General features: G+C 47.1%; 8 protein-coding genes across 8 annotated transcripts; 4 read left to right on the top strand and 4 right to left on the bottom strand.

Moving 5' to 3' along the window:
• Positions 1–199: 199 nt before the first annotated feature.
• Positions 200–924, bottom strand: AO090011000184 (uncharacterized protein; the record flags this gene model as incomplete). The annotated part of the gene is made up of 2 exons (XM_023232828.1): positions 200–289; positions 361–924. The coding sequence occupies 2 exons, from the start codon at positions 922–924 to the stop codon at positions 200–202; spliced, it is 654 nt and encodes a 217-aa protein (XP_023093397.1).
• A 1435-nt stretch (positions 925–2359) lies between these two features.
• On the bottom strand, positions 2360–3474 carry AO090011000186 (uncharacterized protein; the record flags this gene model as incomplete). Its single annotated transcript, XM_023232829.1, has 3 exons — positions 2360–2364; positions 2424–3350; positions 3405–3474. 3 exons carry the CDS (start codon positions 3472–3474, stop codon positions 2360–2362), a joined length of 1002 nt encoding a protein of 333 aa, XP_023093398.1.
• Positions 3475–3680: 206 nt separating this feature from the next.
• Positions 3681–4100, bottom strand: AO090011000187 (uncharacterized protein; the record flags this gene model as incomplete). The annotated part of the gene is made up of 1 exon (XM_001825810.3): positions 3681–4100. One exon carries the CDS (start codon positions 4098–4100, stop codon positions 3681–3683), a length of 420 nt encoding a protein of 139 aa, XP_001825862.3.
• A 628-nt stretch (positions 4101–4728) lies between these two features.
• Positions 4729–6243, bottom strand: AO090011000188 (uncharacterized protein; the record flags this gene model as incomplete). Its single annotated transcript, XM_023232831.1, has 9 exons — positions 4729–4834; positions 4886–4970; positions 5091–5136; positions 5167–5510; positions 5625–5675; positions 5741–5914; positions 5966–5987; positions 6099–6183; positions 6233–6243. 9 exons carry the CDS (start codon positions 6241–6243, stop codon positions 4729–4731), a joined length of 924 nt encoding a protein of 307 aa, XP_023093399.1.
• Positions 6244–6524: 281 nt separating this feature from the next.
• On the top strand, positions 6525–6907 carry AO090011000189 (uncharacterized protein; the record flags this gene model as incomplete). Its single annotated transcript, XM_023232832.1, has 2 exons — positions 6525–6532; positions 6595–6907. 2 exons carry the CDS (start codon positions 6525–6527, stop codon positions 6905–6907), a joined length of 321 nt encoding a protein of 106 aa, XP_023093400.1.
• A 149-nt stretch (positions 6908–7056) lies between these two features.
• AO090011000190 (uncharacterized protein) lies at positions 7057–7817 on the top strand (the record flags this gene model as incomplete). The annotated part of the gene is made up of 5 exons (XM_023232833.1): positions 7057–7075; positions 7125–7275; positions 7450–7497; positions 7573–7683; positions 7808–7817. 5 exons carry the CDS (start codon positions 7057–7059, stop codon positions 7815–7817), a joined length of 339 nt encoding a protein of 112 aa, XP_023093401.1.
• Positions 7818–8884: 1067 nt separating this feature from the next.
• AO090011000192 (uncharacterized protein) lies at positions 8885–12102 on the top strand (the record flags this gene model as incomplete). The annotated part of the gene is made up of 8 exons (XM_023232834.1): positions 8885–9017; positions 10284–10459; positions 10512–10606; positions 10667–11268; positions 11316–11555; positions 11623–11780; positions 11835–11955; positions 12017–12102. The coding sequence occupies 8 exons, from the start codon at positions 8885–8887 to the stop codon at positions 12100–12102; spliced, it is 1611 nt and encodes a 536-aa protein (XP_023093402.1).
• A 5299-nt stretch (positions 12103–17401) lies between these two features.
• AO090011000195 (cell wall mannoprotein 1 family protein) lies at positions 17402–18009 on the top strand (the record flags this gene model as incomplete). Its single annotated transcript, XM_023232835.1, has 2 exons — positions 17402–17886; positions 17970–18009. 2 exons carry the CDS (start codon positions 17402–17404, stop codon positions 18007–18009), a joined length of 525 nt encoding a protein of 174 aa, XP_023093403.1.
• Between the last annotated feature and the right edge of the window lie 263 nt (positions 18010–18272).

Consider the following 18272-nt stretch of genomic DNA (forward strand, 5'->3'; position numbering starts at 1 on the left):
GCTGTCGCCCGTCCAGCCCCTGGCACGCGGTATTCAAGTTTGGCCTTTCCGCTAAGACCCCTGCCGGACGGGGCTGGATATGTCCATGGAAGATATTCTGGCATCAAGAGTTTCTCTTACAGCCAGTCGATCTGAGTATCGTGTGTAAACTTATGGATAAACTCATCAACGACACGATCGATACCAAGCGTCCGACTGATTAGCTCAAGTTCAGCGTCTGCAGGGTTGTTGAAAATAAAATGGTTTTGGTAAAAAGTTGAAGATGGGCTCTCCCGATTCCCCCAGTTAACTGTAAATAGTCTTAGCACATGGCCAGTGATAGAATTTCCAGATAAATAATAGGGCGTTCTGGGATCTCACCGTGGGAATATGATTTACATATGGCTCTTGCACCATAGTTGCCATTGTATGAGGCACAGAGCGTGTTTCAAACTCATGCTGTGTATGCTCCTCCCAGATGGTTTCCAAATCAAAATATGGCCCTCCGATCAGGGGTTTTAGGAAGCCTAGGTTCCTGGTGTGGGACACAGCCTCGGTGGTATAATCGAACGTGCCCTGAAAAGGAGTGGCAAACTGGTATGTATCCACGTTTGCGTATCCATATACCTGGGTATTGCTGTTTTTGGACATGACTTTGGCTGTCGCAGATGCTCCGGCTAGGTGCTGAAGCATTGGTATGGTGGCATTCGAAATCGGCGAATCCGCGTTTCCATAGACTACTACTCCCACGATCTCTCGGCGAGCATTTACAGCTGCTGAGACCTCCGCCCATGCCTCAGGGTCGTATACTGGGTAACAAATCAGCTTCAATCTTAATGATATCAACAGGGGCGAGCACATCAACAAGCCCAATATTGCCTCTGGGATGGCAAGCCTCGCAGTGGGACAACGCTTCAAGGGTGAGAGATATCCCTTCTTGACCATCCTCTAAGGCACCTAAGCACACTGCTACCACTGTATATCCCTCCTCGGCTCACTTCAGAAATGGTGAAGGAACTCCGTCTTCCAGGCGTACACCCCCTAGATCTCTTCCAGATGTCAGTACAATCATGCCAGGACCCTCGCCCTTCCGCGAGAGGGGCGATAACAAGAAGACCCCTGGTGCATGTTCTTGTAGGTCCGGCACATGGAGGCTAGAAGGTGCGTCTTCCTTGTCTTGTCATGTTTAGGTATTTTCTATAGTCAATCGAGATGATCTAGAGCTTGTGGACAGTTGGGGCGACCGAACAATTATAGAGTTCTGTAGTCAAATATAAAGTTTAGAAGAGTGAATCGTTTGGAGAGCAGCACGATTCCTGGTAAAGCATCAAGCAAGTCCGAGTAGGAGAGACCCATGGACACCGAACCACAATACCAATACCCGGGCATCAAAGGCATCACGCTTCAGGAACAGACCCGGGATTCCTCCAGTTGGTGGACTTTTTGTGGCATCGGTTATGTACCAGACGGCCCCGGATATGCCCCCGGTACGTAGATCTGGGTTGACCAATGTCATTGCGTAATAATGAAGGGACAAGGGGAAGAGCAATCGAAAGTTTCCATTGTATGGCTTTTCCCTATGCACAGGTCTAATCTCAACAAAATACAGAACACATGCGCGGTAGGACCCCGCTAGCGGGATTTGGACAAGTCAGTGGCCATTTTACGACTGGATTGCTACTACTGCTAATGTGACAGCTATCTCTAGTGCTATGTTCAGGAAATAGGCTCTAGGCTTCTGATTCTACAACAAGGGGGTGAATAAACTTCCTCTGGGTGTAGTTTGAATTCGCATTTACAGTTAGTCTATTGAATGACAACTCTGCGGGAGCTTGAGGACTCTTACTCTCCAAAGTGGACTCGGGTTAGCACCAGTGTTAGATCCGACGCTGGCTCCTGATCGTGGCATAGGCAAGCTGGTACGTGTGATGATTGCCAGCGCATTGCTCTTGGAATAAACGAGAAGTAATCTGGATACATGCTTCTTCCCCATTTCACAAGTCAATACATAGCCGTCTCAATGCTTCATTTATAGAATCCCTACATATACTAAAACTTAGAAGCTCGTGGTCGAAGATCACCATCCCCTTAGAACGACATCCACACAGTCCATACATGAAAGTAGTTTACAGTCACCGCGAGGCAAGCCAAGATATAGTGGCTTGTGGTGTACAGTCTTCTACTACCAGATTTCCTCAATGTTTATCGCCCAAACAAGGTGACCATATTGTCACTGATATACTTGATACCATCGGCACGATAGAAGTCATCTGCGACGTATTCCAAGTTGGTAACATTGAGATCAAAAACAACATTCCTCGGGTCTTCCAATCTATAGCTTGGCCAAATTGACCCGGAAGCTGAACGGTCATAGGTCAGCTCAACCTATAGCAAACCAAGGTATAGGAGATAGTCTTGGACGAAGAGCCAAGTTCACTACTTACTTGCGGAAGGGTTCGGGTCCAATGTCGCGACAAAATTGACCCAGGATCTCGACAGCAGGATAGCAAGCTGGGACTGAGCCTTCATAAGCTGGTGGTCACCTCTGCCTAACGACTGAGGAATGCGAAATACGTAAGGCAATTCTGCACCGTGATCGGCTCCCGCATACGGCCCGTTCAAATTGTTGACAACGTTGAAAAGATAACTGTAAACAGGTACTTCATGACGAGCCCATGCCTGAGCCGCCAGTCGGCGCGGCGCATGTACATTCACGTCTCCCTGGAAGGCGGCGACACGCTTGTATTGCTTTCCATATCCAGCTGGGGGTCTTCCTGGCATTATTGCCGGAATACCGATCTGCGGGATGTCAGGGTAAAGTGCGGCTAGAATATCCACAGTAGCATTGTCAAGGCCCCAATTTGACACAACTTCCCGGAACTGCTCATCACTGTCGATATCACGGATGGCAAAACTGGTTCCTTCATCCGTGTTAGCGCCAATTAGGTATGGGACTTTGACGAATTTGCCCTGCTCAAGCTGCAAAGTGGCACTTTCTTGTATGAAGTCGCCATCAATCACCTGCACAAACTGGGGCCCCTCAACGCCCGAGAGTGTATGAGCCGGGATAATGGTCGAGTTGTTAAATATACTGACCAGGATCTCGGTTGGAATGCTCCGGAGACATTGTAGGGTATCCGAAGCCGAGCTGCAGTTGGCCGCATCTACAACTGCATCATAGTATGGCTGCCACTTTTCAGGTGTCTGATAAGGAATGTAAGTGCTTGGACTGCCGCTCTCGCTAATAGCCGCACGGAATAATCCATCATCCCGTCCTCCGTAAGCGATCAATTGGGTGCCAACACTATTGCCACCAGCACTTTCCCCCCAGATGGTAACCTGGCTAGGGTCTCCACCGAAAGCATCAATGTCTGTCGAATGATTAGTAGGTTAACCTGCGGTAATAGCATAGGAAAGACACATACTCTCCTGTATCCAATGCAATGCAAGTCGCTGGTCCCTGAATCCCAGATTCCCAATGCCTTCCTCCTTCATCTCCTTACTCCACATGTACCCCCAGCAATGAAGACGGTAGTTAATACTTACCCCAATCATCGGAGTACCAATTGTGACTGATTCATTCACGATGAAAGTAAGGTTATAGCGCGGGTCTGAAGAGCTACCCTCTATGAAACCCCCGCCGTAGATCCATACTAAACGCCGCTGGTTAGTAAGTCCTCTTCAGTGTGAGAAATGATGCTCTAGGTACCAGCCACTGGCAGATTATCGCCAGGGGAAGCGCCACTGGGGCGGACGACGTTCAGCGTAAGGCAGGCCTCAGAGGCCCCGGACGTTTGGCCATAGCCGAGGCATGCCGGTGAATACTCTGTTGCATTTCTGGGCGTCGTCCACGATTCATTGAGGGATTGTGGTGTTCGTAACCGGAGGTCTCCGACGGGCTGCTGGGCGTAAGGCATGCCTAGGAAGAGGTCCTGGCCATAATGGTCATTGTGGACACCATAGTAAGTCCCATTTAGAACTCGAGCTGTCGGTTCAAATGATTGATGCCCAATATTCTTGTTTCCGGTGTTGTATGCTGTACAATCGCCTCCCTGGAGCATAACCACGTACGAAAACGCGAGTCCACGGAGGATTCTGTTAAGCCAACGTTGACCCGGCATGGTCGTAGACGACAAGCAGCTAACAACCGCTTGAATTTGAAGAAGTTCCTCGATTAAAAGCAAAAAATAGAAAGTCTCTATTGTATGCTGCTTAGCACTCCATTATGTAGGGAAGAATAGCAGACATCTACGGCGAATTGTGTTGCGGGGTTCGTCTACTATTTATTCGACAAGCGGGTATGTCCCATCCGGATAAGTTCTGATGCTGGGCCCTTTTCCGCTGACCGGGCTTACTGATACAATAGTGGGTCAAAAGTTCTCGCAACACTTGGCATAACACGTACCGCGTCAAAAAACAATAATTATTCTAAATGTCTACGATGCCACCAAAATAAGGTTTTTTGAAATAGGAATTAGTGTAAATCATAGGTCTAGATCTGAATTATCTGTTAAGTAATATACTGTTTTGTTTAAGGGCCTAGATGTATAGTAAAATATTACTAAACTTGCCCAGGAATTTAGGATTGTGTGCTTTACTATCTACTGAATATAAAAATACCTTTAAACTAGAACAGCCTAAAATTAGGCGCTTGGTTTAGTAGATTCGAAAAGCTTAGCCGCATAGTTAAATGTTATATATATTAGATAGTTCGCTGAAGGCCTAGAATTAGCTATATAGTGTAAATTGCTAGGAGTATCTATAGATGTTACTGTAATGGTTGACAATATCAGCACCGCGACAGATGCCGCCATCGACAATAACTTCGCAACGGCGAAAGACCTCAGAACTTTCTCTATGAATTGCGAGAAGGGGTTCTAAAGCAGAAGGAGCACCCTCGAGTTACCGACCACCGTGATTTGATAGCCATGGGTGCACCCCATGCTCCATGCATAGCACGGCATCTTCCCATGACTGGATGCACTTGATTGCTATTCAGGTATCTGTCAGTTTTCGCAGCCACAAAACTGCGGATTTCCAGTCAAACTTGGTGTAGAGGTGACTATTCCTTGTGAGAAATTCTGCTTAGCAATATGAGTGGATTGACTCACGACCGCGCGATCGTCGGGCCACTGGCAAAACCGTTATCTTCATCCCCTTCAGTTAGATCGGATGCCTCTTCCTGACTAGACATTGTAAAGCTGTTCTGACTACAGAAGCACAGGTGACACATTTGCATACCTCAATGGTCAGTCGCACATCTCTCTCGCGTTTGCCAGCTCGAGGCGCATCGACAGTCAAAGCAAAGGCTCGGTAACCCAAAGCAATAGCCTGCTTTATCTCATTTTCTGTTACAGAAAGGTCCTCCATAGCATAGATCTGCCAGTATAATGTCTGAGAGACCGCACGTGCATTTGCCAACTGTTTTTGCGTGCAACCGCTGTTGTTAGGTACCCAATCAAGAATGTCATGCTTTCCAGCGGCTTGTGTCAAAGCCAAATCTCCACTTGGATGTGTGAGTTTGCTACCTCCTGCAGGACAGATGAAGAAAGGGCTAGCGTAGGTTATTCCAAGAATAGAGGTTGTTAGGTCGATACTCTGGATGGGTCATAGGACTCATGGGCAGAAAGAGATGTGCTTCCAACTCTCTTGATTCCATTGCGCCGTGTATTCATCATTAGCCCCTGGCTTGAAGACTGATAGTAGTCCTAGTATGTCGGTTAGCCATAATTACAACAACCGGACTGTTAGTAGCAAGCACAGGCAAATGAACGGGGAGCCAATACTTGAGAAGCGGCGTGTTCGAAGTCGTGGATATTGACTACAGATCTGAGGAGTGAAAAGACCTTCTTGTCGGTAGTTCTTTCTGAGAGAGAGGTCCGGGTAGTGCTGGACCTGGTTGGATGCCCACGTTGGACTCTGCTACAGGGCCTAGCTTTAGTCTAGTTCCATGTTAGTGTTATATAGCTGGGTAGTTGGAAGATACTACAAGCCGATAGTTCCATACTCTGGTGGTAGATGCTTTTCAATTACGACAGGTGGATGAATGGGTTCGAACGCTTGTGTCGCGTCCCGCCCAGCATATTTTAGGATAATGCGTGAGCATCTCCAGGATGGACGTCTAAGTACGAGGTCAGGTCGTAAACATTTCCTTTAATTATTACCAGACCTCTGTCTCTCGATTGGTGCTTGCTGACTTCAGATCTAGGAAAGGTTGGATTTCTGCTCGCAACAGTAATGTGGCCTGGCTTACCTGGTTAACATGCTGGCGTAATGTGAGAGACGAACTTCCTTGCCACTGCACAAACAATGTGTCACTTCGATTGACCCAAATACTGTGCTGTCACCGGAAAAGGGACTGTGGTTGATTACGGGTATGGGCAGATCCTTCGGATATTGTCTTTATCTCCACCATCTTGTAGGATTTAATCCTTCAAATTAGCATTCTGGTTCCCGTAGAGTTCCAATCCACAGTTCGGGAACAAGGACCATGGAAACCATTTTTGCAAAGATAGCACAGGAGACCACAAAGTTTGACCTCGGAGATGAAGAGGTAAGATTTTATCGGCAAACAAGTGAGAATCCCTCAGAAACTGATGACATACCGTACTGAAGAGGCCTATACGAGCCACTGTATCCGAAATCACTTGACAGTATTGGCGCAGTGAAGGACGAACAGTACGGGCCGGCTGAGCGTAACCGACTGGACGTGTTCTTTCCTCGCGACGACAAAACCAAGGGAAAGCCAGTGGTACTCTTCGTACACGGGGGTGGATTTTTGTCTGGAGACAAAGGGTGGAGTGAGAAGGTACTTTCTGCAACGACCATACTAGCATATTTGGCTGATTATACCACGCAAGTTGAGCGAACGTGGGGTGGTCTTTTGCTCGGCGTGGATTCGTCGCTGTGCTCGCAAACTATCGACTAGTCCCTAATGTCGTCTACCCTGGAGGGGCTGATGATATACAGTTGGCTCGGGAGTAGATTTTTCATAATATTGCAGTACCAAAGTATGGACAAGGATCACCGGATAAGGTCATACTTCTCGGTCACTCCTCCGGTGGAGCTCATATAGCCATGAGCCTATATGCCGCAGGTAAGTGATCCTACACTAAAACTGGGCTTCCTTATTAAAACATAAAAAGGCGACCCAAAGCGAACGCCGAAGGCTCTAATATTCCTCCCTGTGGCGGGAGTTTTCTACCTCAGCGTACCTTTCTGGTTTGATAGAAAGAAACCTGTCCGACAAAAGTCATTCGCCATTATTTGGATCGGACGCGGAAGAAGTTTGGGGGGGTAAGTCAAAAGCATTTCCCCCAAGCCCGTCCATTGTCTAAAGTATACTGCAGCCTCTGTCCCCATTGGGACTATTCCAATCGCTATCAAAAGGGTCCCCGTTGCTGTAAGGTCATCCTATGCTTGCTTGTAGATTCTGCAATGCCCAATTACTTGCGCTAACGTTATGAGTAGAGATCCTGAACGCTTGCCGGCCTACATCGGAAGTGTCAAATGGGAAATGTAAGTCAGTCACACGAGGAATAGAGAGAATCCTACACTGGAAGCAAATTTAACCATGCAAAAATGGGATTTTAGAAAGGAAACAGCCGATGCCACTGCGACCTTCTTCAACGCCCATCGTGAACGGAGCATTCCTCAAGGTACACTACCGACGTTCCATGTGCAGGAGAAACACAACCATATCAGGTTTGTCTCAGTCATTTTGAGCTCTGAACTTTCACGATACAATTCTAACGGATTTCAAAGTAATGTTTTTTCTATCGGAACAGCGGATTCTGCACAGGGGGAGAGACTACTGGAATTCATGCAGTCGTGTGTAGCAAACATCGACCAAAGAATACAGCGTACGATTTCTGTGATTTCAAGCCTAGCGCAAAATGTGGAACACTACTGAGAGGTCTTGACAAAGCGCAAGGAGACGGGACAGAGTAAAGGCCCGCATCCTACCCATCTTTGAATACTTTCCATGGGATCAAGGGCCACGGGAATCATTGAAGTGTCTAGGATCAATAGGAGATGAAACCAGTAAGACTTCTGGAACATTGTACCGTTATTATTAAACTAGAAAGGTTGTCAGACTAGGAGGACTGTTAGTAGTCTCAAAATACTAAAATTCAGGAAATTTCTATTGTGATTAACCACGACCATATATATGTAAACAGGCCCAAGTTAGGACGGTCGGCATTATGGAACCTTAAACCGTCTGGTGTTGATCTGAATTAGTATAACATGGCCACTGTTAAAGTACCACAAAAAAAAAAAAAAAAAAAAAAAGGCACGCCAGAGCAAGCAGGGTCCAAAGATATTCACGGTCATTTGTGGTAGAAATACACGATGATCTTAGCACCTATGGAGTATAATAGTCGAGTCGTGTATTCCATCCATTTCGAAGAATGATTTGAGGTCTCACTAACATCTACTGAGAGCTTGTCGGCACCTTGTTAACCAAAATGTCTTGTCTACCATTTAGAATGCATGGTCCAGGAGATTAGTAGACGCACTTGGGCATCATTTAGCAACCACAGTTTGCTTGTTTGCAAAATTTCGCTCCACCGACTCCTTGAACCACTCCCCTACAGTCTTCGGAGGGCTTTAGAATGTCCTGAATTAGCAACGTACACTTGCACACATGCAGAACCACACTCACTATTTCTTTTGTGGTCCTTGTAGAAGAAAGTCACGCCTCCCTTGGTTGAAATAAGCGATCGAGTAACGCGATGGAGATCTGCCTTCATCCTTCGCTCGCACTCGGTGGAAGGTGGATTTTAGGCGGTCGTCAGACCATGCCACTGTCCACGCAAAAGAAAAGCCTCAGACCACATATTCAAGCAATAGTAGGATGGATTCGTTTCAACTTACTCAGCATGTCGCCAATGTTAACAACAATATGACCGGTCTTCGCGGGGAGAGGAGTGAAGACATCGCCCACCGCGAAGCTTGTGTGCGACTCACGGCCTGGACAGATCTCCAGCCCGTCTTCTCCATCACGCTGGAACAAAAGCGTAAGACATCCAATGTCTGTATGGCTTCCAGCCCGCCAGGTACCTGCAGCATCCTCTGACGGGGGATAATGGATCAGGCGGAGCTGAGTGAGACAGTCCGGCTTGGTCACATCGTTTGCTACGCAAAAGTAGTCGGATGGAAATCCCAGTGCGACCGCAAAGCAGGTGACTAGCTAGGTTAGTCAATTCTCGCTCACGTCTCGCGTTATTACACAAAACCTACATAGTTGGTTCGAAATGGCTGCACATTTTGCCATGAAATGGGCAGTAGTGTTTCGAAACCCGGGGACATCCTCATCACTAGGCCACTGGGACCTGTGTTGAAGCCAAAGAGATTCCTTCTGATCGTACAGACCGGTGCTAGGACGCAGCTGCGCCTTCATGCTGTTGGTATATTTAAGGTTCGGATAGTATGGCATGAGATGACGCTCACCTTGTACTCCCACCCATTGTTTGTCACATTACTATGAGGAGTCTTTCCCTTAACCGAGGAGGGCAAATCGAAGAAAGACTTGGAAATGGCAAATTGCCGCTCAATCTCTTCAACCGTGATCCCGTGGTCTATCAATGTTAAGAACCCAGAGGTTTCTGCAACATCAACCAGCTGCTGGGTGATCTCTTCTTTCCTTTTCTCAAAATCTATCCATACACCCCCAGTGTTAGCGTAAAGACTCCTAGGAGAACTTTACCACGCACCTTTGAGCGAAATAACAGGGATTGCCCGTTCGGCCATGGTGAGAGTACTTTATGAACAGAATGTAGTTATCTTGCTTCAGTCTGGATAGCTATAATTTCGAAAAGCTTGCATAATGCTTTTCTCAGCATACTGGAACCGCTGTAACCTGCGCCATATGTATTATAAGCCCCCATTTCAGCAAGTGGCTATGTTCAAGGTAGACACTAGGGTACATAGCCGTGATGACCTATATCCGACGCAAATCCCGCAACGTATCTAGCCGTGTTATCCCACTGGGTGTGTTCCGGTGCTCTTATCAATATGTTATCGCGATAGCCGTTATCACTTAGCTTATACAACGTCCTGGTCACCCTACCACCTCAGGTCGTATTTACATATATGACATTAGGTGTGCAGAGGCACACATGCCGGGAATGGAAGGATACTGACCTTGGGCTCAACTCGATTATGGAAAGCTGTAAGAAAAACCTGGAGGACAGCGCGGATATCGAAGTTGGTGTTGTGAGTGTGCTCCCAACAACTCGAAAACAGTGAATATTGTGGTTGCTGACAACTTTAGGGCTACAACCGCCCAATTGGCTTTGCAGATGTGGCTCACGCTGGTGTTAATGTGAATGGAACTCGGACGTCAAATGCCCTTAACCTTCTCGCGGAGCAGAGGGTCGAAGTGGACCTTGAGTCTCCCAGAGCTCGAAGGTTACTTCGCAAGATCGATATGCGGACCATGCCCCTAGTGCTCGGTCTTTATACCCTTCAATTACTCGTTCGTACTGGACCAAGTCCATGTCACGACTTATCTAATTGGATTTCTGCAGGACAAAAATAGCTTGTCATTTGCGGCTATAATGGGGATTAGGACGGATACAAATCTCAGTGGGAGCCAGTATGACTGGCTAGGTTCTATCGTCTAGTGAGTGACGGACTGACTTGAATATCCCTCCCATCAAGTATAATGACCCAAGTAACACAGCTTCGGATATTTATTTGGGGAGATCCCAGCGGCATTCCTAATGCAGCGTGTCCCACTAGCCAAATACCTGGGCATTATGAGTATGCTTTGGGGAACGGTTGTCGCTTTGCACGCTGTCTGCCATAACTTTGGGGGGCTGGCGGCCGTTCGATTTCTCTTAGGATCGATCGAAGTATGCACAACACCTGCTATTATCTATGTCACTAGCTCCTGGTACACTCGCAGCGAGCAAGTTACCCGAGTTGCAGTCTGGTATTCAACTTCTGGCTGGGCTCAGGTATTTGGGGGCTTCTTTTCCTGGGCTATCAACCAGGCAAGCCAATTCAAATGGCAAGGGCTGTTCATATTCTATGGGGCTCTTACATTTACCACGGGTGTGATACTCTTCTTCTTCCTTGCCGCGTCACCAATTGATGCCAGCTGGCTCTCCGACGAGGAAAGAATAATTGCCCTTGAGCGAGTCCGGGATAACAAGACGGGCGTCGAAATGTGGAATTTTAACTGGTCCCAGCTAAAGGAAGCATTGTGTGACCCTCGTCTGTATATAGTCTTCCTCTTAATGGTTGCGACGGGACTACCTAATGGTGGATTAACAGCATTTGGTAGGCTCTCAGCCGGTTGAAACAATTCATGACTAACTTTATTGCAGGGCCATCTATTATATCTGGATTTGGGTTTGACACTAACACCACCACGCTCCTCAGTATGGTTCCAGGCGCATGTGCAGCCATCGGTACGATGGTGACACTTGTAGTGATAAAGTACACCAACCGAACTGTCGGCGGTATATTTACAATACTGCTAGGTTGCATTGGCATCATAATGATGTTAGCTATACCAGAAAGCTACTATACAGCTCGATATGGAGGGTATATCCTCACAATGCAATGTACGTCCTTACAGATACATTCGCCAGCAAGCTCATTAGAATATCTTACCGACCTATTGTACCCTAGATCCAAACTCCATATTAGTTGTCCTCGCGTTTATCACCTCTGGTGTCGGTGGTAGCACAAAAAAAGTTGCTTTTGGTGCGTCCTTCCAGCTTGGGTATGCTGTTGGCAACATTTGCGGCCCGCAAACATTTCAGGAACATGAAGCACCCCATTATTATGTACGTCTTCAATTCATGCATGGATTGTGGATGATTATACTGACTTGGGTACAGACGGCTAAGTTCACTATGCTAGCCTTCTTGATATTCACGGCTATCCTGTTGGCTTCAGTTGGGGTCCTTCATTGGCACTGGAATCGTCAACTGGACAATCAAGACGCTCTTGATATTCAAAGTTGGTACCCTCCTTTTCTCTATGATTATTTTCACATCTACTTCATACTAACACTTAGAAGATGGTGTCATTCACGAACATGGTGTGAATGAGGAATTTGCGGATCTGACGGATTTTCAACAGCGCTCATTTAGGTACCCTCTATAGTTAGATACAAAGGCCCTGCAGAGAGCGAGAAAGGAGAATGCGACTTGTGGCCAATATATTGCTGGCCCCTGTTTTCTACCTCTGATTACTCAAGATTATAGGTTATATTCAGACAGGCGAAGATCCTCTAGGGCGGAATTCTGTCGTCTGTTATTTCACCTGTGTGGCTCTCTTTTATATGTAGGAGACCCATGATTTATACAGCAGAAGCAAGTGAACCTGGAGGGTCTGTGATCGCAAAATTAATTTGGTACGTCAGATCCAGTCCCGAGGATCAGAAGGTCAATGGCCTCAGTTCACAACAGTGTAATCATGGGTTTCCCAGGGTCAGTGGCTTCGGACTGGCAGGTGAACCTGGTGTAAAACCGCACGACTGCCAGCAGAACAAGGTGACGTCGGTTAAGTCTGGAAGTTGGGGATGTTTACTCCATTTTGTACACTTGGACGCGGAGTCCATTAATCCAGAGTCTGCCGAATGAGATTTATCGAATCCTTGCAACATCATGAACAAGGGTAGTGTATCCAACCAATATGCGTCACACTATTCTGCTCAGCCTTGGACCGTGTGCAATAGGTTTCAGAATTCCCTCAGTCTAGAGTCCCTGTAATATACAGTTGCCCTTGGAACTCAGAGGGAATGTCTTTCTTGAAATAAATGCTGCCGATAGAAGCAAAGGGGAGGTTGAAAGCTTCTTTTCCATACCAACGATGCCCGTCACCAAGGCATGCTTGTGATTTTTCGTAGTGGTACACCAGTGTGAATCAGACCCAATTCCAAGGGCATATTCCATAACAATATGCTCGAGACCGGCCGGATTGTTAATCGTGGAAAACCAGCCGTATACCTCAGGCACAGGTATACCCTTTGCACGTAGAAAGGATAGAGTTGCAACTTCAATAGCGGTAGCGTATGTCTTCAGGACTGATATCCAATAGGAAACTTTTACAATGGCCCGGAAGCTATCATGCATTGTGGTTAAAAACACCCGGTTAAAACCTCCTTCACTTATCTTTTCAAGTTTTTTGAACATCCCCATGGCCGACGTGATCGGCAACAGCTTTCTTCAGGGAGACAATATCAAACTTGACAAATCGTTCACGGAGTCGAGATTCTTCATTGTAAAGAAACCTTCCGGGGGAGTAGGAAAACAGGGTTCCGTCTGGAGTGCAGTCTGTACGGATGGTCTTTGGACACGACAAACCTTAGTACATCCGGCAATGCTTTAGGAACCTTCGTCGACCCAGAAAAGCTGAAAGGGGCCCCAAGCATGTGACTGGGAGGATGCAATTCCTGTAAGTTCGACTGAAAGCAATAAATCTGGACATTGATCCGGTAGAAATGTGTGAGGAGAGTGGCACTGTCTAGACCATGGACCGGGACCTGATACCTGACATCCGATACCCAACACTTGCCACACACAGGAATGTATGGCTACGCACCTACATCCGTGCCACGTGGCTCGCCTGGGCCTAGTGAAATCTTAGAAAACATAGTAGGCTAGAATGAGAAGAGTTGGCTTTGCAGAGGTGAGTGAGGGTAATTGAGTCACGAATGCCCACACGCTGAGGTGTACTCGAATCCAATAAAGATTCGAGGGCTTTTCATCCCTACTAGGTTGGAGCCATGCGATTATGAAGAGATTAATTCTGTGATAGACCCCAAGGCTAACACTCTTCCATTCACCATTCATTAACCTTGCCCTCGTAGGTAACTATGAATTGGCAACTTGGAACAAAGCATCTACCTGTGATCTAGAGTCCAGGAACAGAACCAATCAATGAGAGTCACTATTGTCCCAACTAGTACGATTTCGGTTAGCAGCGAAGCTAACTTCTTTGAACCCAGCCACCGATTTATCTGAGCCAGTGCTATAACGTTGGTTTTGAGACAGTTTCATTGGATCTGTCCCTGCATTTTTCTGCCGTGACCTGCCAGCATATAGATGTCGTTCATGGGTATTTTCAATTTCCACAAACATGAGATTGAGAAAAATATCGAGTGGAACCCCACAGGTTTTCAGTTCATTGAGGCTTGGAGTTTCCCTAATGTTAGCTAAGCTCAGACTCTCTATGTTGTGGAGTGTATGACTGACTGAACTCGCTAGGTAAATGAGGTAACATCCTGGAACTTTCGCCATGGATGCCTGGAAAGCTCACAACTTAAAGAATGGCTGCAACAAACGGGGAAGCTCTCAACCCCCAGCTACCCCCTGTCTGAACAGCCGAATGGAGGGATTAGATTATTGATATGCAATTACACTTTATTCGAGCGCGTCTCGCTTGGGATGTCCCGCGAGGACTACAAATTAGTTGAAGCAGGGCTTGCCCTTCATCCAGCCACCCTTTCAGCGCTTGAGGTAAATGGCGGGATGTTCTCGCGTTACTCCTGGTATGCTGGACAGCAAAGACATAGAACATGTACGCCCAGCACTCCTCTCCTGTACATCATATAATACAAATGACTAATATAAGAAAAGCCATTATCCTCAAAGCCCCTCAGAAGTATGAGATCGCTAATTACATGCTTTCTCTCACGCATGATCCTGCATCACAATGGACCACAGCGCTCCTCGCGGGCGAAGACATTATCGATTTATTTCCATCAATGGAAGACCATCGCTCCGAATTACCATTCAGATCCCAAGCTCCCGGCAGAACCATCCGGACCGGTCTTGCTCAGTCTCCTGAAATGTGGAACAATCCCCTCACCCTACCATGTATCCTTGTCACCGATCACTTGAAGCGATTACAACAATATTGCACAGGGTCTCTAACCCAACAGGTCATGGTGATCGAAGAGCATCTTGGCGTCACCACGGTGGGCCGGAGGAACCAGGTGCCACGTTTCCGGGGGTCAACGAATAGAAGGCTTCACTCCAAGGATGCAGATGTTTTAAACCTGGGAATACCAGTCAATAGATCTCAGACGCACTTTCTTACGGTTTCCATTAATTCGAAGCTAACCAGTATTCTATTCACCAAACTCTCTCCAAAGTGGAACCACGAGGCGTCTCGGTTTCTATTAAACATCGTGAATGAATCTTCTGGAGAATGGCGCGGCCAAAATTTGCACGATAACCAAATACGAGAACTAATTGAGCACAATGTATGCCTAGCCAAATCCATCGAGGACCATGTGCTGTGTCTTCAGGCTCGGATGGAGCTTCAGCTCGATGTGGTATGATGAAGTGCCTTTCTTCATATTCAACGTAACATTTGGTATTGACTCTTGACTAGTTGTATAGCTTCGTGGCCCAGTCAGATAATCGACTCAACGCACGTCTCGCTGCGTCCACTGGGAGGGATAGTACCTCTATGAAGATCTTAGCATTTATCACGACTATATTTCTCCCGGGGACTTTTATCGCGGTATTTATTCAGCTCCTGTGGTATAGCAAAGATTCGACTAATAATATGCGTTGCAACATATATAGACTTTGTTCTCTATGGACATGTTTGACTGGAAAAGCGCGCCGTCTGATGGCAGCTCAGCAGTGTCATCTCAATTCTGGATCTATTGGGCAACAGCCGTTCCGCTCACAGCAGTCACTCTCGGAGGCTGGGCGCTCTGGTGGAATTTTGAGAAGCACAGGTACGATGTACATATAACGGAGGCGGTGCACAGAGCAGACAGGCCCTACAAGTCGTGGTGGCGGAAAAGGTGAATAACATCAGCAGATAACATAACTAGTAACGTGGATTTTGTATATAATCATTTTGAACAATTAGGAACCAGGAACAAGACATGGAAACAGGGAAGCTTGACCAGGCATATTCGTATTAGTACTATGGGACACCTTAAGCTCATAACAAACCCTCCAGTGATGCCAAATGTTATTTGAGTGTCCGGACTGTGAAGCTCTATAAATGCAAGGTACTTTCTTTGTGGACTTAATTCAATGGCAAATCGATTTTACTATAGGTGATGCTCCTCCAGTCGGGCCTAATTCCCCATTATGATCACCCGTAGAGCTTAGAGATTATACACCGGTTCTTGTGCACTGTGCCGCCTCATCTCTAATACGCCTTTTCCGTGGTTGGTTCTTTTTCTTTCTTTTCTTTCCTTTTATTTCTTTTGTACCTCTTCCACGCCTTTATCAGTGATCTTGAATGTCAAGTAGGTATAAGTTAATCACATCTCATGCTATGGCTACTTAGTGGGAGAGGGGGAGTTCTACACTAGTCGATTGGCGCAAAGAAATGCCAGGGTTGTATAGTCGATCCTCGCTTCAAATACCCCGATCAAAGTCAATGGTGTGTGACGAAATATCTCAGCGATTTGACATCGAATACCAAGGTTAGCAAAACCTGAAATGGAAATAGGGCAGCTTTATTAGTGGTTGGAAGGCGATAAGGCGGCCTTCGGGCTTCCTGAATCTTGCCTTCAGGGGATGGCATTTCGCTGCGTTCAGAAGCGCCATGTTGACCGCTGCAGAATTGATCAAAGCAGCTGACATGGCCTCGGCACCTTGAACAGTCCATGAGACTAATGCAAGGGCAATACAATCCGAGCAGGACTGTATATATTAGTGAAACTTGTACTGATCATTTTCGTCTGACGGGATTCTTCGGTGTAGGTGACTCCTCGAAGAGCGAAGGACTTCGTCATTACTTGGGGACCGTCAAATGCAATTCAAGCAGAAAGACCAGGATTCAAGTCCTTCATTTCCGACGGCGTCCGACCAGGGTATGGCTAGTGCTACGCAATAGTTCGGGGGGATGAAATCGTGGCCCGTATCTGTGACCCTGCACTGTTAGCCCTAGAATTGAGTTTGGAACTCAATCTCAGGTTGGCTGGGGATTCCTGCATGTCTTAGAATTACATCAGTGGTGAAGCCCAACACATGTGGACTTTTTGAGGAATCACCCAAGTTGATCTCTGAATGCCTCGGGATGCCGGTGGTGACATGTGCTTTATACGAGAAGGACTCCGTTGATTCGTGGTGAACCCTGGCCGCGATTCCGCGCTAATCATGTATTTTGCGGGGTACAATTAATTGGAATACCATCAATTGCCCCATTGGGAAAACCCCAGGATCTAGCCAGCAAGCCTGGTTGAGAGATTAAGATTAAACAGGGAGATGGGCTTTTCAGGCTAAAGACTAGCAGAAACCCGGGGCTTTGAAGTGTTCGAGCATATAATGTGGGAATTCTCCACGGCGGCATTGTGTCTTCCACAGTTAATCAGGATCCAAAGCTTGTGCTGAACCATACCTTGGTGTATCTTCTCCTAATCTCCTCTTTCACCTTGGTCTCACTCTCCTTACTTTGACCTAAGCCGATCCTCCCATTGGTCAACATGCACTTCCACCGTCTCCTGGTCTTGGCCGCCGGGCTCCTGACAACGGCAACATCAGCACCCACCGAACTCTTCAAACGCGATGCCGCAGGCGTAGTAGATGCTGTGGCAGAGATCGCTGACAAAATGACGACCCTAAATACCACAGTCACGGGTTACCAAGGCGGAGTGCTCGGAACCGGAACAGCCCTGAAGATTGAGTTCCAGTCCATCCAACTCAGCCACGCCCTGAAAGATGCCATCTCGACCACTGAAGATTCCCAAAACTTCACCGGCGATGAGTCCAATAAGGTTGCCGCTGCTTTTATTGATCTGCAACCCAAGATCTCTTCAACTCTCAATAACATTGTCTCCAAGAAACCTCAGTTCGACACAGGGCTCCTCGGCATCGGGTCCGTCTCATTCTTGGTCAAGTGGAACTTGCAACAGGAGAAGGACTTGTCGGCGGACTTGGGGCAGGCTGTTGTTGCTAAGCTGGCGGAGCCGTATGCCTCGGTTGCGCCATTGCTGAACGATCAGATTGCCGCTGCTTTTGAGAAGGCACTTGCTGCTTATAATTAGGTGTTAGGGGAGCTTTGCAGAGGTGGCCTCCTTCTGGCATATTCTGATAGCACCTGTAATTTTGGAGATTAGTTGATCGTGGAACTAGGGTCGGTGCAAGCACTCATTGATACAACATGACAATAAAGATTCCAGTTTGGGTTCTAGCAAAGTTCACTTGGTAAACCATTCCTGTCTGGTCGACTCAATAACGTATTTTGTTAGGGCAAATTAATCAAGGACGAAATTTAAGGAAGATGGTCTTCACCGTTCAATAGTTCGGATCATGGAGTAAGTCGATGGCTCTCGTGGCAAAGGCGCCCGGCACCTT

Source organism: Aspergillus oryzae, chromosome 7 (assembly GCF_000184455.2).
Source record: "Aspergillus oryzae RIB40 DNA, chromosome 7".
Taxonomy (NCBI): Eukaryota; Fungi; Ascomycota; class Eurotiomycetes; order Eurotiales; family Aspergillaceae; genus Aspergillus; species Aspergillus oryzae.